Here is a 21,069-nt window from a genome sequence, read left to right as displayed (position 1 = left end):
AAAGGCAAACAATGAGAGACAACAGGGTGTTTACTGTCTAATCTCACACTTTGGCTCGCAAATGCTATCCTGTGTAGATGTTCAGTCAAGCACAGCATCCAAGCCCAAATACAGACAGCAAAACACCAGCACACAGCTAAACCTCCTGCTATGGAAGAACAAATAACATTTCAAATATTGAAATTATGAAAATAATTATATTCAGCACACCCAAAAAAAAGAACTTTTTATCTCTCATGAAACTCATCTGTCTTGTTAGGTGCCTTTGTAGATAAGTGCTTATAAAACACTCGGCACAATATACCTATGCAAGATCTTAACCTAACAAAGGGCGAGAGAATTTTATTATTCCAACAACAACAATAACAACAGCATAATAATCATAATAATAATAATAATAATAATAATAATAAAAATAAATTTACTGTTTATTTACTGTTTGTAGTAAGTTCATAGGAGCTCGCTTGCAATGGGCCATTCAGAGGAAACAGTCTGGTTACCATGGCCACCTGGAACCCAGTCAGGCCTACCTGGTGAGTGACTCCATCCTGGGTCCTGCCATCTGACCAGAGCCACGTCTCGGACAATAACCTTAAGAGCCCTGTTAGAACAGCACATCAAAGGCACATCAGACAAATAAGTGATGTCCTCTGGACCCCTTCAAATCATGCGTTCCCTCCCTTCACTTCTCTACGTGTACTTGTTATTCCTGGTTATCGTGTCCATTTTAACCATCTCCTGGTTAACACAGGTACCTCAACTAAGTGTCTATTACAATAGATAGAATGGCTGGTGGATTTATAGCCAATATGGTTGCCGCTGTTCACATTGGTTCACATTATCATATATTTCAGCATTTTATTGCACTGACAGTTAATACACTGTGTGTGTATACTTTTATACATTCACAGAACCATACGTGATCGCAGTGGACGTAATGCTGAATGAAATATGAGTTCCATAAATGGACTTTACAGAATTGGACATTTTGTCCCCTCTTTTCCTCCATTACAAGACACCCACTTTGTCACTTCAGGAAAACACTTATGGATCTTTTATGGATCTCACCGCCTCATGCTTTCATTTACACTCGTCAGTCACACAGAAAACTGATGAGACAATCATCACACATGAACTTACCATAAATAACATGACAAAAACAATCATCCCCCGACTAATTCCTGACCATGAATATTTTCCATCTCAATTTCCTTAGAGCAGGATTTAAGATAAAAAAAAATAAAAGAAGGAGAATAAAAGGGTTGAAGCCATCTTTACACAGATTGACATATCACTGTCAAACTCTGCTGTCTGAAAGGTTAGACTCAGGGGGCTACACAGCAAAAGAATCAGAATATCAATTAGAGAAGGAGACAGAGAAGTGAAAATGAGTTTGGGCTTTTCTGATTGGTTCTACTCACTCATCTGGCTTGTGACACCGAAGGTTAAGTTATGGAGCAAGCGAGAAGGCTATGGAAAACCAGAATAATTACCGTTCGGGGCCTTTTAATTTCGGTGGCATTTAAAATAATTAAGTTCTTTTCTGTGGCTTCAGTATGCTGCCTCTCACTCACTGATGATTGAGTTCTGTCCATTCAGTCACACATGATTCTATAGTTGTCTGTCTCTGACAGCGCTAGCCCTGAACCAGTGACCTGGAAACTTCTGTTAATGGCAGTTTTGACATTGTGACTCTCAGAACACGAAAGTCAACACAAGCAAATAACCTGGACATCCCATTCCACAAAACAACATTACTGAAAAAAGGTGAAAGCATGACAGGCTCTTGTAAATGTATTTTGCATTAGAACTGTGTGATTACGTAATGAGAGGGATGTTTATCATATGATTTTTTTACAGAGTGTGCTATATATGCAAAACATTTATTTATAATGTTAGTGCAATACACTCAGTAATTCAAAATAGAGGGTACACTGAGACAACTCACAATGATTACTCATCTGATATATATATATATGTTTAAACCCAATTTCTGTTTCCTTCGCTCAGTATGTCAGAGAAATGATCACAGAGACATTATTATTATGTGTAAACTGTTTACATTATTTTCTTATTCTAAATCCATTTGTACCATAAATACAGCCGAACTGCAAACACTTATTTTTAAGGATCTGCATATTTTCTCCATAATTTGTGATATATATATTTATATTTATATAAAGTGCACTCGTACACCAAATATTCATAATATGTGCAGAAGGTGTGTAAATGCACTTCATGTTGATGACAATACTGCCATCTTGTGGCAATAATGTGGTACTGTTATTAGTGCAGTTCAAAAACCATGATACTATCTGACTTGGTCTAGACCCTTTGTGTAAAATAAAAGCTCCAGACTTTACATCAAAAGTTACTCCTCTGACTGCAGAATACAGCTGCCATCATTATAAAGTCCTTCAACAGTTTCAGAAGTAAAGGCAACAAGATTAAAACAAAAGCAACTTGAAAGACATTTAAACACACTGACACTTATGCTCAATACAAGGATAAACATTATTGAATTGATGATAATAAATGTCCCTGTTATAGTTTAAGTGTTACAGCACTGACATATTTTGTGGAACATACGTTAACGGAACCTTAACTTATTCAAAACTGATCAAAATGGACTCTCTGAACTCATACTCTTTTTGTATTATTTCAAGACGCAAAACAGTACTTGAAAGTGTGATAAATATATGATAAACATTATTTGCAATAGGGATACAGTGAGTATTAGAAATCATTAAAATGGGAATTACTAGAACATTTGAGTCAAACCAGCAGGTTTTTTCCTTAATACGAAGCTGATTGAGTTTCTGCTTCGCTAAATACGCCAGAGGAATTAGATATGCAGGATTAGATAGGCCCGTGTCATAATCTGATGGAATATGCATGGTTTAGGAGGAGAAGTGGAAAAATTGAGTATAAAAATGAGAAACAGACAAAATTTAAGGGTAGAAAACATTTTTTCTGGATGGAGAGCGAGAGAGAGAGAGAGAGAGAGAGAGAGAGAGAGAGAGAGAAAGGGAAATATATGGATAGACTGTGCAGCAGTAGTTGAGGTTAGTAATAAGTTGACAAATCCACAGAGACGTGCAGTACGAGGAGCGTTCCTGCACTCCAGTGATCTCACAAGTGTGGCAAATTAAACCCAAATTTCCTCCTGGGCAGAAGCAGCAGACCAGCAGATACCTGAGGCCACCTGGGCCTCACTCCAAAGGGCTGGCCGAGACAATTTCCCTCAAATCACCTCTCTATCTTAATCTGACAGCCCCCACTCGATTAGGAGGCATGGAAATTACTTCTCTCCCCACCAGCTGTCGTCCTGAAATTATCTTAATTGTGCCATGATTATGCCTCTAAGCTCCTGTGAGAGGCAAGAACTGCTGCTCCTTTAAAAAGGAACGAGAGCAAAAACATTGGGAAGAGTGGAAGACTTTCAAAGTCTATGTGAACACCTTAGACCCACACAAATGTGTTGACAAGTGAGCACTCATGTGCACACACACACACACCCACACACACTCACAGCTTCAAGGAAGGCACTCTACCTGAATTCAGTCCAGTGGAACACAAAATGTAATTGATCGGTCACACTGACAGAGGTCTCTGAAATAAGGTATCAGCCCAGCATGTAAAAGTACATCAGGTGCAAGCTTACTGCCCAACCACACCTTCTCTTAGAAGTGGAGGAGAGAAACAAGGTGAGAGATAAATTCGCTGGCAGAAAGGGGTTCATTTGTCTGTCCACTCTTCCCATCAAATTTCTAGAAGCCCTTTCTAAACTCCGTTTTCTCCCATTCGAAATGTGAAATCCTCGTTTTAATATTTGAATTAATTTCTGGACACACTGCAAAAAGAACATGCGTTGGCCGGGAATCGAACCCGGGTCAACTGCTTGGAAGGCAGCTATGCTAACCACTATACCACCAACGCACGAACAAATATGGCTTACCCTTGCAAAATGTAGAATGACGTTACCGAATCTATTCTGCAGCTGGTATCGACGTTCCTAAGGACTCCGCCGCTTTTTGAAGATGGTCATTTAACTCTGCCAACACATGAGCATCAAACTAAACTTTAAAATAATGATCGGCGCATGATCAATGATTACTTTGCCACGTTCATGTACAAGTGTCAAATATCTATCTGTTTCCAGCAGTGGTATACTCACGGTGACCTCTACACCTGATTGACCTTTCAAGTGCACTGCACGTCAAAGACGAAAAAAGGGAGGGCTCGTCCGGGATTTGAACCCGGGACCTCTCGCACCCAAAGCGAGAATCATACCCCTAGACCAACGAGCCACGGTAACAACTTGAAATATACTTCTTAGTCAATATACGCCCAAACATTACCACGATGCTACTGTGACCACGATGAATGTGTAGATATATGTATACTTTGAATGTAATATTAATAATGCAAAAGTTGAACTTGGTTAAATCAGACTGAGTCTCTGAGTCGTCTTTACGGCGCTTTATCGCAATACTCCCTCTAGCTGACACAACTTCTTAGACCTCTTAACCTCCGCAATAAATGTCTGGCCGGTTAGCTCAGTTGGTTAGAGCGTGGTGCTAATAACGCCAAGGTCGCGGGTTCGATCCCCGTACGGGCCAAATATGTTTTAGCAATTTGTCATGCAATTTCAGTTTTCGGACGGTCAGTCATTATGGTTACTGTGTTTGCTGGAGGAATCTCCATAACTTTCAACGTTGAGTGACAATTAGTGAATGTCTGGCAGGAGCCAAACACTATCCACTGTACAAGCTATCTCAGCCCATATTTCTCGAAGAACAGATTGTTAGCTAAGGAATCTGTACTCATGAGTGCACTAGTTAGCTAGTGAGTTTAGCATACTTGATTGTTTATACCTTACCAAAGAGACCATGTTAAACAGAACGTCTTATCGATGTGCGCTATCCAGTGATGCCCACACCAGGGTAAGTCGTTCTACCAAGTGTTATCTGCTGTCTTGAACATGGTGACCTTGCTTCGACAATCCTGAACGGTGGCAACTTGGTTGACCAGACGGCCATCTCAGGTCTGCTGTAAAGTGGTACTAGCATGTAAATTTGAGGGAAAGACGTCATCAGCTAGAGTCATCAATGCATCAATTAAGTTCATTAGCTGAGCAAGATAAAACAGACTAGCAACTCTGAATCGCAAATATACAAGTTAGGGTTAGGGTTCCGGCAAATACGAGTAGGTTGTGTTGCATCCTTTCACGACAGTGGCCTATCTATCTGTAAACTGGTTCTTTCAGGGCTCCATGCCATCGAGCCAGGATTTCCAACAAATAGTTCAAGGAACAGGACAGTCAATTCAGCTCTTTACAGAGGCCTTACCAGTCACCAGATTTCAATGAGCCAGTTGAGCAACCACGGCATCCAGCAGCATGGATCCTTTGCAAAAGCTATGAGGGCCTTGTTATGTACATGCTCTGAGGCTCCAAGGCAAAGCACCTCTACCTGTTTAAGTAGACAGCGAATACCTGAGAAAGTTGTCTGTGTATGGCAACATTTTTCCCGTCATTCAGTCAAGCTTTCATAACATACGTCTACATGTAGCTGGCTGCTTTAAACGGCTCGTTTAACGTGGATTTTTTTTTTTTATTATTTAAAAGCAAAAGAAAAGTGTTGACAGTTCCACAAAAAGCAGTGGTGCTAATGGATACGTAATAATGATTTGAAATAACGTTACCATATTTTGGTAATCAAGCAACAGAATAATCCACATAGCTTAGTACATCTACAATTTAAAATAACAACAATGCACAACAAATACATTTTCCATTTTTATTTACTTTTTTGGACAATTTAATTTCCAGTGTCATTTGTAACTGTTTCACTTTTCTTTTATGTTTTTGCATAATTTTCATAATAAGGCTATTCAGAGGGCCGTTGCTATGGTTCCAGAACAATCTGCATAGCAACTGGAAGACAAAAGGGACTGGACACTGACCCAGTAGCAAAGATGAGCAACACATGACTTTACTTGACAGTTCATTGGCACAAAATGGTCTGCTCTTTTTGTCATACATTATCAGGTTTTTCTTTTATAAACATGACTTTTGAATATCAAAAACAAGTAAGGAGACTGGACTGAAGCAGTTTAGTGTGGGTTTAAGACACTTTGGGGCCCGGGTTGGTCTAGTGTTGCGAGGGGGACTACATTTTCCATGGGACCTCCAAAGAATCTGGCAGTTTGAACAGAATTCTGTTGCTAGTAAGAGACCACTCTTTAAATAGAAAAAAAAGGTTTGACAGTTCCTAAGGCTGCATGAAACACTAATTCCCTGCCTAGTTCAACAATCACAGATTCAGGGAAAACTAGTCAACAAGGGAAGACCACAGAAATGTTTGCAACATCAAGATGAGATCACATAAGACTACATAAAAGGAGGCATCTGACTTGAACCATAGGTTACCTCTTTTCCTTTGGGATTTTTTTTTTTCTCAGTCAGAAGTTTCATCTCTCAGAGGTAATACAGTATACTCCCCCCAACCCCACTGCAAAGGCAACTAAGAGTAGAGCAGCTTGGTGAACCAAACCACCCAAATGACTTGAGTGTTAGGTTAGTTTTGAATCAAGTAGCCCATTTCAAAATACCTTCAGCTTAGATCAACCTCAAACCTGAAGCATTCTAAGAGGATTGGTTTGTACTAATTACTCATTTCCTCTCAGTTTGCAAGCAGGCAGGATTCAAATAACTAGTCAAACCCAAAGAGGCAGACAAAGTTTAGACCACACAAAGCACAAGAAACATTTAACCAGCTAGAGATGGGCAATTTTCGTGCGCATAAACCCCATATACAGTTTTATTGGTTTTGGAGAAACAACTGGAGAATATTTTGAAAACAGAATCCTCCAGAATATTTATTTGTTTGCAGCAAAAATTCAGGATAAGGGGGTGTGGGTTGGTGGAGGTCAGTGTCAGAGGTCAATCCACATCCAGAAAGGGCAAATTTGGGAGGGAGGGGATAGTTTCAGGGGTGGTGGATTAAAAGCCTGTTGGTATTAGCCCCTTTCAGAAACGCTTGGGTCCCCATGGGGAAGCTTTGGTGGCTACAGGTGCTCCAAAACTTGGGAAGTCCTCAGAGCTGCTCATATCAGGAGCCTGGGTAAAAACAAACCATGCACAGAGGGGAAAAAAAGCAAGTTAGCAATCCCTTGAGAATCTAACCATGCCACTTATCAAGAACCGAAAGGTTTCATTCTTCATTAGGTGGAGAACAAAGTAAAGCACATGTCAAATAAGTCGATGAAGCTAAAGTAGATACATTCTCAGCCAAATGACCATCCTTGCAGAAAGAACATTGTGAAAGCAGCTTGCCTTCTCATTGGTGGTCCAAGGTGCTTCCCTCACTACAAAACCCTTGGATGGGCCTCGAGGTTCCTCTGCAGTTGCACCACCTCCAAAAGGCTTCATGTGGGCCATCTTTGCCTCATTTTCCACCACATCTGCCATCTGCAAGGGAGAATGGCAATGATTTCCAAAATTTTATTAACCAGCCATCCAGTACTGTGAATACAGTAAAATACTCCCAACTTGGTAGAGAACATGAATACTTCAACTACTTGCAAAGGCTTTTTTCTATGAGACTTAAGTTGTGGGTCCCAAGTTTGCTTTGATTGAGCCATCACAAGATACTGAACAAGTAGTTTGATTTGTGAACATCAAAGTCTAAACAAGCTGCATGACCAATCTGTACATACATATTCTTCTTCCAGATTCAGAAGGTGATCGATAGCTTCATCCACTTGCTCTGGACGGCCAGTCACAGTCACCAAGTTGGGATCCGCCGCTCCGCTCTGAGGGAATCTCAGGTCAATCTGGAGAACCAGGAGGAAGTCAGTGGTGAGTAAAACTTTTGTAATTGTCCTAATTACTTACCCCACGGACTGCCTTGTGGGAGATCAACATTACAAGTCTGTAGCTCTAAATGAAAACTGACATTATGTCTGACAAGTCAGGCATGGTGAGTTCAGACACGTCCAAATATGAACTAAGGTAGCAGTGTAGCATGAAAATCATGTCACATGGTTAACATGGGCTAACGTGGTTCAGCATCAGGTAATATGCAGTTCTTTAGAACCTGCACTTTCAAACCTTACAGAGAGGAACTTCCATGCAACCACTCACATTGGCTTTAGCCTCACCTTAAACTCATCCATGATCTTACGAATACCCTTGCCACGAGCTCCAATAATTCTGGCATGGACTCTGCTGTCCAAGGTGATATCCTCTGAAATCATTTCCTCCAGCTCATCCACAATAGCCTGGATGGCATCACGAGCCGCAGTGGCATTCTGCTCATATCCTGTAATGGTGATCTGATCCTAAAAACAAAACAAGGTGATGGAGCTGACCTTTGGTTCAGGTGAAGTAAAAACAAAGATGCACCTGAAAATGCATTTTACCTGGTTCTCATCATTTTTCTCTGGGAACTGGATGTTGACATCGTGCTCAGTGCGGATCTGGGTAATTATGGCACCTTTGCGGCCGATGATCTTGGGATGATACTTGGGATCCACAGTTATGGTAAGTTTGAAGCTCCTGAGAGCCTGTGTAGAAACCATGCAAAAGCAGATCCAATAAGAGTGTGGCTATCGGCAAATTTGTTTGCTAATAGCATCTGGAAAATGGGTGTTTTTGATACCAGATTTTAGACTAAAAAGACTCACCCGGTCTTCCTGTTCAGCTTGCAGTTCTTTGACACGCTCAAGGAGACCCTCTTTAGCCCGGTCCAGGTGAGTAGAAAGGCCAGTGATGGAGATGATGTCGGACTGAAGATCAGGTGCAGGCACTTGAATATTAACCTAGGGGAGACAGATTTGTAAAAGACAGAAGAAAAGATGAGAGGAAAGCTACCAACACACAAATCCAAATCATCAGCTAGAGAGTTGATTTAGTATGAAACAAGCAAAACCACTTGTGAAACCCCTCTACAACAAATCCACATTCTTAACAGGTCTCACAATCCTAACGCAAACAAAACTGTCAATATGTGGAGAATAACGGAGAAAAATGTGACTCACTTCAAATTCATCCATCATCTTGCGAATGCCACTTCCTTTCTGTCCAATGATATAACGATGCAGCTCAAAAGGCACTTCCACCTCAATGGTCACAGGAACCAAAGCCTAAAATAATGAAGTATGTCAATGCTTTCTCAGGACATGAAATTCAAAAAGAAATAAGTTTTATGAAATCTTATGACTCTCACCTTCAGTGCCTCGATGGCAGCCTCACACTTCTCCTTACGACCGGAGAGCACAATCACATCACACTTCTTCGGGACTGTAGGATCCACTGGCTCCTTGATCTCTCCATTAGCTTCTCCATTCTCCTGAACAGGAGCTTCAGCTGGAGGAGCTAGAGGATTTCATGGATCAGGGTCAAAACACAAAATAAGCTCAGTTCCTCTTTAACTATATGTCTCTGGACCGAGAGCAAGGAACACTCTTTGTGAGCAATTGTGTGTGACTGTTAGGGATAACTGTTTAATTAGCCCTTAAAGGCTGTCAAAGTAAGCTTAGTCAATTCCTTTAATTCGAATAAGACAATTAAAGGACTAAGATGTATTGAAAACTTGCCCTCACAAGGAGCTTAAACAAGTCAGGCTGCTCTAGAACTACTCTAAAAGAATCGACTGACTGCCACAACTGGCAGAGGATTACTCTTAGTTACTGAGGCATTTACCCTGGAGATCTTCTCTCTCGGGGAACTTGATCTGGACATTGTGGTCTTTGGTGATTTGCTGGATCCTAGAACCTTTAGGTCCCATTATGGAGCGATGGAACTTCTGAGGGATCACACACTCCATGGTCACCTGGGCATCCTGCAGAAAAACAGGTCAAAGGTCATCACGTTTCCAAAACCAATACACATGCCAATACTTGTTTTGGACCAGTTTTTCTAATCTCATTCGAAGTTCAAGCCATTAGCTGACTGTGGTCAAATTATAATTATTATTTGTATAAATACACCAAATCAACACTGTAAAAAAAAAAAAAAAAAAAACAACTCACCAGATCCTCTATGATCTCCTGCATGCGCTTCTTAGCAGCTTCCACACAGTCTTTGGCCCCTTTCAGAGTAACCCTGTCACTTTGGGAGCCAGTGCGGGGGAAGCTGACCATCACGCCACCATATTCGTCTGCAATATCCCTCAGTACTTGCCCACGGCGCGCCACAAAGTAACGGTGGTGCTTGGGATCAACAGTCATCACATCCTCCACCACATTATCCTGAATTAAGACAGAACAACATTAATAATAACAGCGCTGTCCTCCAGGCAAAACTCAGGAGTTTCATTGAATATCCCATCAGGTAATCATGACACAAGTTCAAATAAAACAGACTTCATGGTATGGCTGCATGACTCATGTTCTTGCATCCAGAAGTTACATGCCAGTTTTTGTATCTGCAAAGCTCAATGAGCATTTGTGAAAATGTGCAAAGTGAGAAAGACCATCAGTGCTGGGATCAGATCTAAAATACCCCTTTTTGTTTGGACTCAGACGAGAAACCAAAACTACTAAAAGTTGGCAAATGATCTTGCTGCAGAGGCAACTATGAATGGTGAGCATATGGCATAAAGTATGACTCATATCCCCTGATTTTTGTTCCACTGCCTTACCAGGCTTTTGATGAGAGCTTCCAGTTCTTTTTGTGCTTCTGCCACAGCCTCCTCTGTGCCAATTACTGTGATCAGCTCCTGGTCCTTATCCTCTGGAGTGGGGAAGATGATCCTGGCACCAGTGCTATCACGGACCTTCCGGATGTTTCCACCTCCTTTGCCAATGAGGAACTTATGATACTCAGGTTTGGCACGGAGCTCAGCTGTGTGGCTTTTTGTTTGCTGAAAATAAGACACATGTGAAATTCTTCAATAAAATGACTAAAATAAAGTTCGTGAAAAGTACGAATGTTCATGTCAGTGTGACGTCCCATAGAGTTGTCAAAAAAAAAAAGAAAAAAAAAAGTTGCTTCATAGATGGGGATGCAATGATGGAGTTGTATTTGGTCATCAGGTTTCCCATTTTAAATGCAAGTTATCGTCAATATGGGTACAGATACTATGTAACAATTTAGTTCTGAAGTACAGACCTTCTCCTCAGCCAGAGAGAGCAGCTGTTTCTTTGCTTTCTCCACCTCCTCTGCTGGTCCTCTGATTGTCACTGCATCGATTCCGGAACCCTCAGTTGGGAAATGAATGTGGACTCCACCACACTCCTCCATGATGGATCGCACAAAGCGCCCCTTGGAGCCAATCAGTGAGTTGTGCAGCTTTGAAGGAATGGACACCTCCAGTTCTGTAATATTTGCCTGAATATATAAAAAATGGCATTAGATAATGAAAAGTACAATTGCAGCCTAAAACAGGAGATTCGAAACCTTAGAGGTACTTTGTTCAGCTTAGTGCCAGGTTATAAGTGCAGAATGGTCTGAATCCAAAAATCTCACCAGCTCTTTCTGAATGGCCAGAATTCTGTTTCGTGCAGCCTCACAGTTAGCTTTCTTCCCTGTGATGATTATCATCTCAGAGTTGCTGTTTTCTGCAGGCAGGTCGATCTTCGTATTGGTCTCTTCACGAATCTGAGGACAAGAGCACAGAACCTCAGACGAAACGCTTATGAAAAATGATCTGGTACTGAACTCTAAAAACTGCTCTGCTCACCTTTTTTATGTTTGCACCTCCTTTACCAATAATGTTTTTGTGGAATTGTTTGAAGATGGGGACAGAGACCGAATAGCTGTTCTCCACCTGAAATTAGTCCATGATCAACATTTACTCAGAAACAAGCATGTGAGCAGGATCTGTAACATTCAGTTTTATGTTCGGAACAGGACGTGAAGCTGGCTTATAGGTAGTGTTTGTTAGTTCTGTCCATTAACTGACTCTTGAAAATCCCATTTGATACACATGGTCTCGCCCTCTGATACCGAGTATTTGATACGGCTGCCACAGCCTTTATTTACATTAGATTACCATAATTAACATACCATTTCGGCTACCATTTTCTGCATGAATTTGGTGCATTTCTCAACTTCGGTACGGGGCCCACGCAGCTGGACAATGTCGCTCTTCTGCGATGGGTCAGGGAAGTTAATAACAACCTGCAACAACAGAACATCTCAGATCAATCATGTTAACCTCCAGCTCCAACATGAGGATCTAAATTGCTTATTAAACCATTAAAGCCAACATTTTCCCCCAATCTTAAATAAGCCAACTGAATAAATATATAAAGAAAAACACTGGGGCAAACAAGTGAAAAATTAAAATCCTCACCTCTGGGAATTTGTCCCTCACTTCCTTGATCTTCTCCCCCTTCTGCCCAATAATTGCTCGGTGAAAACGCTGTTCAATGATCATGTCCTTTGTACGCTCATTCTCCTGTGAAGAAACCATAGAGATATTCAGCCAACCCGCTGCCAGGCTTTGCATCGTCACTAAGACTTCACCAGTGATTGGCCTTGAAACACATACAGTCTAACCATTTAAACTCAGACGCCGTCTAAAATTCTCAAAATAGTGAAGGAATTATCGTACTTCTTTTACTCTCAGGTCAAACTCCTGTACCACTGTCATAACATGGAGTTATAGCATTAATGTTACACGTATGGAAAGTAGGAGCATGTGGCTAGGAAAGAGACCAGTAGGAAATGGAGAGTTGATGCCTCTCACCATGCGCGACGCTAGCTCCAACAGCTCCTTCTTGGCCTCCTGCACACCCTGAGGATCACCCTCAATGCGGATCAGGTTACTCTTCTCATTGTCAGGTGGAATGCGGACAGACACCTTGTGCTGGTCTTTAATACGGTTAACTGGAAAAGCAAGATGTTTGAGCTATCAAATCTGCCACTGAATTTTTCAAAAATATGCAAGTGTGTGCTTTTTAACCAAAAAGCATTCACAATCTGGGACACATCTGGAATAGATTCTAACCTTTAATTGTTGGTAACAATTGTTGGACAACACTGACCATTTTAAAATCAAGTTAAAAGGGGAAAAGAAAAAAAGCAATACTAACTGTTGGCACCGCCTTTTCCAATTAGGTGTCTATGAAACTTGGGGTCCACACTTATCTCAGCATAATCCATGCGGCTAACCTGTAATGATAGGGGGTGGGGTAGGTAAACAAACAATTAAGCAAGTAGCTTCAAATCATCTGTAGATGTACTCAGTCCCATTCTGTGATGACAGAAAGGGATAAGAAATGTATAAGGCTTTCAGTAAAACCAATCTGGTGTTCTAAACTACAACCGACACAGTTCACCCCTATTCAAGGCACAGACCAACCATTTTTGGTAATCACAGACACAAATACTTGTAGGCTTTGCCTTTTACATATGGGTTCCTAGAAAAGATTTGAGGGTTTTGTTTGTTTTTTTTACCAAGTCTGAGACAATAGCTTCGATCTGAGTCTGAACCATTTGGATGTCTTTGGTGGGTCCTTCCAGAGTGATTTTATCCTCCCCTTCTGTGAACTCAATATGCACCTGCAACAGAAGCATAGTCACATTCCTCAGGAGCCAGTTCTACTAACCCCCAAAAATGTACAGAGCAAGAAAGGAATGCTTGAATTGGCAAACAGCTTTGCTAAGGCCAGGAGAAAGAGCACACCTTAGGCATTTGCTGGGTTATCTTAGCCAAGTTCTGTCCCTTCTTGCCAATAATGAAACGATGTAGCCAAGAAGGAGCTGAGACTGAGGACACAGTGTAGCTGTTAGCCTGAAAGGACAAAGGTAGGAAGAGTAGAAAAAATATATACATTACATGGATGATTGAAATCAGTGTGAAATCACAAAAAACAACAAAGCAGACAAAAATGTGAGGTATTTTTTTATTAGAGGAGGCAAATATATATATATATATATATATATATATATATATATATATATATATATATATATATATATATATATATATATATATATATATATATATGGGGCGTTGAATTACCTTGGCGTAAACTTCAGTAAGCGCCTGGCCCAGCCGGTCTGGTTCTCCACGCAGGATGACAGTTTCTGAGCTGCTGTCGGTGGGTGGGATCTCGACCGAAACGCCAGTCCGCTCCAGAATTTCCTGCAGGGTGTTGCCCTTTGGCCCGATCACATACTTGTGCTGAGATTTCTTCACCTCCACTGCAATGGTGGTTGTATTCTTCTTCTAAAATGAGGAAAAGGGAGAGGGAGAGGCCTTAGACACGAGTGCCCTCTTTACATAGTGCTTTAAGTATCATCCTAATTTTCTGCCAAGTCAGAAAATTACAAGGGTTGCTTAAATATAAAAACAGAAGTAAAATCTCTTAACCCTTCACAGCATCGGTGACTGTCTCAAATACAAACACTGATGGCCTTCATTACAAAACTGTAGCAATGGATGACGAACTCCACTTCTGTATAAATTATCATGAAACACAAAACTACCCACCTTCTCTTCATAGATCTTCTTGATCATTGCCACAGCAAGGGCCACCTGCTCCTTCTCCCCAGTAATTACAATCTCTGTTTTGTTGACACTTGGAGGTGGCACATTGATGCGGGCTCCCGTCTCCTGCATCATCTCAGTCACCAACTTGTTGTAGGCTCCAGTGATGAAGGGATGGTACACCTTGTCAATGTTAACCCTCTCAACAGCACGCTTGTCCTGTGATAAGGAACAGTTTCAGCGAGTGTGAAACTCACTCCTCTACTTTTAGAGGAACTGGTAGTTTGACAATGCAAATGACTTCGAAACTACATCTCTGCAAACATTATAACTTAGACAAAACGAACAAAAAAAAGTATCAACTTTAGAAAAATACAGGAATGAATAATCTCAGTGACATGAGTGTTACAGTGTAAATCAAGTGAAAGCCAGGTTGAGTACCTGCTCCGCAGAGATGAGCAGAATTTCATGTTTGGCCTTCTCCAGGCCCTCCTTGGTGCCAGAGATCTTGATCAGGTTACTGGGGTCATCAGGTCTTGGGATCTGGATCTTAGTGGCAGTCTTCAGCTCCAGCTCCTGTAGCTTCTCTCCGTTCTTGCCAATGACAAAGCGATGGTGTTCCTTTGGGATGGCTACAGTTGCTGAGGCCTATGGGATAAAGACGATTGGCATTACCCCGTGTTTTACAAAAGTAAATGTTCTATCCGCAAGTCTGAATATTTAGCAGTGGTGCCAGTCAGTAAACTGATGGAACAATGATGTATGGCAAATGCTGAGTTTGCACTAAAGCCTGTACTAAATTAAGATAAACGTTCAAATAGGCCAGACCCAACAATCAATTTCCTACTACTAGGTTAACAGACATTCTGCCAACATTCCTTTGTAAAATCTGCAACAGTGGTTATAAACTCAAAAGCTGTGCTGACCTGAGTCTGCAGTCGCGACACAATCTCCTTTCTAGCCTTCATAACAGCGTCCAGTTTTCCAGACACCATGATAGAAAGGCCCTGGTCCTTAGCCATGGAGAGTTCCAGATGGGCTCCGGTCTTATGCATGATGTCAACGCAGACCTTAGCCTGATCTCCCTCTCCAAACTGGTTGATGTCCTTGTACTTCCGCTCTTCCAGAGGCACATGGAAAACCTGGAGGGAATATTTTAAACATTAATTTAATCTGAAAACACTGAACTGGTCTTAACAGGAGAGACTACTATTTTAACATGGGTATCTGACCACTTGCACACAGTTCACCTGGGTGATGATGGAGGATTTAAGAGGTCTGATCTTAGTCGTCCAGGCATTGTTTGCCTCCTGGGAGCCCTCAGGAGAGGAGGCCTTCTCTGGCAATGGAGGGAAGGCCTCCTTGTAAGTTGGGAGGGCATCCTCATCTTCTGCACTGCTAGGTCCTGCTACTGGAGCTAAATCCCAAAGAGATTGCAACATCTGAAAGACTAGTTCGAGATGAAACTCAAAAATCAGTAGTATTTAATAACCAAGTATAGGGCAAGTAAAACTGCAAACTTCTCACTTTGATGGCTAACAGCTTGTTTTGCTAGAAGCTATTCAGATTCTTGGTCAAAGTAAAAAGCAAACTCCGAGCATACTTTTAGAAACACCAACTTAAGCCTTTAGCCACCGGAGTCCTGCTCTGCAGGCCCTCTCATGTTTCCTCAGGACAAGGCTGTTATGAAGTGTCCAGAGTACAGGAAAGAGGGGCCCCAAGTGTTTAAACTAGATTTCAAAATTTTCAAGAAACCCCACATTTACGACTCCTTGTCAAGACATGGATTACTTTTGTTTTATCATTACCTCAGTGCCACTGAATAAGGCTATTATTTTGCCTTCAACCCATGTCTGGGGGTGGGCAGGCAGTGTTTTGGCCTAGGTTTGAGTAACCTTTTGTTAACATATTCAAGAAAAAGAGATCTTGTGAAATACCAGCTCCTTGCAAGGGGTTTCGTTGAAGACCAGAATCGGCACTGTATGGGTACCCACCTCCAGCCTGCTCAGGAAGCAGACCACTGCGGTGCTCATTAAAGCTCTCCTGCGTAAGTACAGCGACTGAGCTCATGGTCGAAATCCCACGTTTACACGGAGTCCGAGTGTGCCACTGTTAAAAGGAAAAACTTCAGCTGATTAGTGGGGTCAAGGTCATTAAATGTGTTTGAAAGTCAGGAAAAAAAAAAAACAAACACATACAATTATCTGTCAAACATGGCACGTGTTTCATCTATCTACTTGGACTTTGATCACTTAGGATAACAACCTAATCTAGATTTATTGAGACAGGTAATATCCTTCAGGGATACTTATCCAATTACAGCTTCCTTGTTCACAACATATGTTTGTTTTGCCTTTGTAAAAACACTGAAAAACACTGAATGCATGAAGACCAGTAATGACAATGCGCTTTATGTAGGGGAAACCATTTAACGTGAGGGGCAATGTTGACCGTCTGTTGCTAGAGTTGAGAGCTAATTCTGAGCCAAGCAGCTAGATGAATGAGCTCTGACAATAAGAGGATTTCCCTACTAACCCCCTTTTGCTGCAGAATCTACAGGCAGAAAAGCAGAGTGTGCATCCCCCCCCCCTCTCTCTACAACACCCAATTTAAATGTATACCTTAAAATCCCATGATTTACTCAAAAAGTAGGGGAAAAAAAGGATGCCCTCCACAGAAGGGCCACACTCTTGTAAAATATCTTGTTGGCATACTGACAGCTAAAATATTTCAGACTCTAGCTTCAGAGTAAGGGGCTCAAGTAACACAAACACAAAAATAAAAATACAGGCAACCATTTCAGACTCGATGGCCTTGTGCCTAATAGTTAGCCCAAAATATTCCCATACATGTATAGAAAATTTCAGTGCAAGCCCGCTTTGAGGCAAGATTGTTCCCAAATGCTTGGGAATGAACGGCAAGGCAGGAGACAGCGACAGTGCTAAAGTTACTCAAAAAGGAATCAGATACACGTCTTCCGCACAGTAAAACATAAACTAAGGGAAGAGAATCACCTCCTCTAGTCATAAAAGTCAGAGTGGTCACCATGTGGCAGCAACTGTGGATTAGCACAGGTCACAATGTGTGCAGAGTTTGGGATCTTTTACGTGGAACAGGGCTGTTTTAACATGCTTTTCAGAACACCCTCACGGGGGCCTCTTCCTCCACGGCCCTCCAGAAGTCAAAAAAGCAGAACACTGTGCACTCACACAGTCCTTCTAAAAGCCAGATGGAGCCCATAGCTCCTCACATTCAACATGGAGGTTTGTTTTCTCCCTCACAAGATGGCAAATTGTTTGCGCTTTTAAATAAATACAAGCTGTCGTGGTTGTTTGTCTTTTAGTGAAATACTGACAAAACTAAAGGCTGTATTTGATCATATGACAGCTCATAAGATTAATTCTGCTCTTACTAAACCGGCATTCACAGCCCCAAGCTTAAAACAATCTTGAACAAAAGGAAAAGTGCACAAAAAAAAGAAGAAAAAAAAAAATCTAGCTTCAGTTCAAATAGATAAATTACAAGTTAAGCAGGCAGAGTGGACAGACCGAAATGATGACTGTGACAAGGGCTGAATAAGATCTTACCAGCTAAATGGTCAGTTACCAGATAATCCGTCCTGTAAAGCTGCCCGTACACGTCAGCCTGCCAGCTTTTGCCTGGAAAGTAAAAACAAAGGCTATTAGAGCAAATGTTCCATGTTGAAACATTCTCCAGACTCCCCTCCCTCATTAAGAATCGCACTTTAGTAAAATGGAATTAAATGTTGTGGGTGGAGAAACCAGTAGTGTGCAAAAAGGACATTGTTTATCCAGGTACAACCACACACAGCTTGGCAGGAGATAACTCTTGTTAATAATCACCATTACTATAATCATGTTTATCTACAGATATTGTCATGTAGTAACATTTGTCAGAGACTGAGAAAGCACATAGCTCTGTACTAAAGATAAGGCTAAGGCATATGTTAAGGTCCAAGTTTACACTATGCTCATAACACTTAAATAAATGGATCATTTTATTTCCCTTGGTATAATCAGTGTCATAGTCTTTCAATTAAAGTGTTTTATCACAGTAATCAGCAAATGAGTTATTTGACTAATTCTGCAGGTAAACTAAAACGCCCATATAACTAAAATGCAAGCGTCTTTCAGACAAATTTACTGTTAATGAAATGCATTGCATAACTTCAAAATTATTCAGATGGTCTGGATTACAGTTATGCCTAAAACAGACATCATCAAAGTGTCGACAGCTTTATCAAGGTGTCACAACAACACTTCATTAGACAGAAGTAGTTAAGACATGATTTTTCTCGGAGTTAAGTAGCAAATAGTGATTGATCACAATGCGCTGGCCTAACACCTCCGGCTTTACAACGTGGCCGTACACTGCGTAAAATTGAAGAACTTAACAGGTATCATATATGAAAACAGTACAAGCCTTTACATGCTATGATCAAAATAATTGTCGAATAACACAGAACTGGACAGAGGGAAAACATTCTGTTAAGAAGGGGTGAGCTAGCTGGTAGAGGAACTTGTGTCGCGGATTGCGTGGCTAAGTGCTACGTCAACTACTTAGCTAGCATGACGGCTAGCTTGCCACGACGATTATTTTCCAAATTGCCATTTCACAACGCATATTTCGACATGTCTTGCGTACATATCGATCACCAACACTTTCTTCAACTATTCAAATCTTAAATGTGGTACATAACAATAAAACCTGTTTAACAGAATAAGCTGTAACTAGTTTTGCTAGCTACCGAAGCTTAAAAAAAAAAAACTCATAAACTTTGACTTGCGCGTGCGCTGTTGTGACACGTAGGTACACTATAGCTTGCTAGCTAGTTAACGACCAACTCACTAAACTCCGTTTGAAAACTTATAACACTGCGATACACCGTATCAAGTTGTTTGTGTCAACGTCTTATAACCGCACAGTCAGAATCACTGAATATATAAACAACGTAATGTGAGTTCTTTCAAGGAATAGCACTCAGTAGTTAACGCAAAGTCCACGTAGACATTAACATTAGCTAGAGCAGAGGGTGAAACAGTGGTGGAATTGACATGGAATCGAGCCAGCTCACATTTTTAACTGTAAAAAATGTATTTAAAAAAGCAGTCTTTAAGTTAATAATCACAACAGTTTTGTAGGAAATAGCCACGTAGATCATCAATCGAGTAACATCGGTGACATGACTGCGAAAAATTGACGACTTACTCGTGTTTGTATTCCCGTCTGCCCTGTGTGGTGCAGAAGCTGGTAGTGAAACTCCACTGGCGAAAAGGGAGAACTGAAGCCTGGTAGCTATATAGCAGGCCCTCCCTCCAATCGTTACTAGTCACGTCAGAGTCTCTGATTGCCAGCTAATCACGTATTCTTCAAAGGGTGGCAAGTATTTTCAGTTGAAACATCGTAAACGTAAACAGAGAAATGGCACTTGAAAGTGCTATCCTCTCAATGTTTAAACGGTAGTCGTTAAATCTGAAAATCGAAGTCGAAATATTTTGTTATTGCGAAGAAAATCAAGTCAAGAATGCAGGAATGTTGCACAAACTTGTTTTGAGAAGGATACAGGTTTCCTCCTCCGTTTTTTTACGTTGTAGCCGCTCATTGAATAAAGGTGCTGTGGCACTCTGTCAGAATATGGTGTTACCACTTCTTTACACTGTACTAAACAAACGTGGAACTGTTACCAGTTTGCACTAACCTTGTAATGTCGTATTGAACTCGAACCTCTATAACAGGAAAATTACACGTGTGTTGGCTTGTATTCGTTCATTACCATTCAGTGTTCCTTTAATTTCACTGATTTATAAGACATATTTGTATATATTTTCACTTTAACGTAAAATGAACGTCCAGTACTTTTATAAGCACTAAAATCCAGGCCCAGGAAAAATGTTCTATCCAAAACACTGGTTTAACACAGTTAAAGGCATCTGAAACCTGTGCTTAGACATTTCGCCTAATGATAGGACCAAGGGGCAAAGTACCTGAAAAATGTAAGACCATCTGTGTCTTTACTCAGAAGATCAAACAAACCATGCAGATATGAACTTACAGTGTGAGGATAGGGGAGGGGGACTAACTGATAGTGTCAGAATTCACTGATAATGTGAGGACTCTTCAATATGTATACAGTGTTTCTGTGGTTCCTATCGCAACTCAGTTGAAAGTGGACCAGAAAAGTAACACACCATAACTATCTGCAAACTATTTCAAATATAAGTTCTGCAAAGTTTAATAATAATAAAAAAAAAAAGTTCTAGAAATGTGTTTGACTGACCGATCAAGTCAAACCGCATCCATTGTTGAATATATTTTGGAAGTACCACCCCCCACCCCCCCACCCCCTTCTGTCAGATTTAGTGAATCAATTACCAACTGGTGCTAGAAGGGTCAGAGTGCCTGAGCATATTTTGTTTGATCCTTTGGACTTTCAATAAAGTGAGAGAACCATTTTGATACAGTGGCTTCTATTCAATCACTGGCTAGAAAGACTCCACAGAGAGGATAAAGGACAGCATTGATTAATAGCAGTCAGAGCTGTTTGTTTAATGCAATGTAGCATCACTTTGATAATGTCAAATCTTCAGGGAAACCCTGACAG

General features: G+C 41.0%; 1 protein-coding gene and 3 non-coding genes across 5 annotated transcripts; 1 reads left to right on the top strand and 3 right to left on the bottom strand.

Moving 5' to 3' along the window:
• Positions 1–3,867: 3,867 nt before the first annotated feature.
• trnag-ucc (transfer RNA glycine (anticodon UCC)) lies at positions 3,868–3,939 on the bottom strand. Its single transcript has one exon. It is a non-coding gene; the product is annotated as a tRNA-Gly (tRNA).
• Positions 3,940–4,238: 299 nt separating this feature from the next.
• trnap-ugg (transfer RNA proline (anticodon UGG)) lies at positions 4,239–4,310 on the bottom strand. The gene has a single exon. It is a non-coding gene; the product is annotated as a tRNA-Pro (tRNA).
• A 238-nt stretch (positions 4,311–4,548) lies between these two features.
• trnai-aau (transfer RNA isoleucine (anticodon AAU)) lies at positions 4,549–4,622 on the top strand. Its single transcript has one exon. It is a non-coding gene; the product is annotated as a tRNA-Ile (tRNA).
• A 1,165-nt stretch (positions 4,623–5,787) lies between these two features.
• Positions 5,788–19,733, bottom strand: hdlbpa (high density lipoprotein binding protein a). 2 transcript variants are annotated; one of them, XM_030791323.1, is made up of 28 exons: positions 19,677–19,733; positions 18,035–18,106; positions 16,442–16,556; positions 15,698–15,864; positions 15,374–15,589; positions 14,889–15,095; positions 14,451–14,666; positions 13,980–14,186; positions 13,641–13,748; positions 13,412–13,516; positions 13,048–13,126; positions 12,702–12,841; positions 12,306–12,410; positions 12,017–12,130; positions 11,691–11,777; positions 11,477–11,608; positions 11,120–11,338; positions 10,650–10,871; positions 10,039–10,257; positions 9,710–9,848; positions 9,234–9,382; positions 9,046–9,150; positions 8,692–8,826; positions 8,428–8,571; positions 8,167–8,346; positions 7,723–7,839; positions 7,340–7,474; positions 5,788–7,123 (listed from the first exon to the last, which is right to left on the bottom strand). In XM_030791323.1, the coding sequence occupies exons 3-28, from the start codon at positions 16,515–16,517 to the stop codon at positions 7,034–7,036; spliced, it is 3,813 nt and encodes a 1,270-aa protein (XP_030647183.1). In that variant the 5' UTR covers positions 16,518–16,556; positions 18,035–18,106; positions 19,677–19,733; the 3' UTR covers positions 5,788–7,033. The 2 variants fall into 2 exon arrangements, with proteins under 2 accessions (XP_030647183.1, XP_030647184.1); XM_030791324.1 differs by lacking the exons at positions 13,980–14,186; positions 18,035–18,106; positions 19,677–19,733 and having other exon boundaries at positions 15,698–15,858.
• Between the last annotated feature and the right edge of the window lie 1,336 nt (positions 19,734–21,069).

The sequence above is a fragment of the Chanos chanos genome, chromosome 14 (assembly GCF_902362185.1).
Source record: "Chanos chanos chromosome 14, fChaCha1.1, whole genome shotgun sequence".
In the NCBI taxonomy this organism is placed as follows: Eukaryota; Metazoa; Chordata; class Actinopteri; order Gonorynchiformes; family Chanidae; genus Chanos; species Chanos chanos.
Note: the sequence above shows the minus strand (reverse complement) of the source record. Positions and strands in the feature narration are given on the sequence as shown.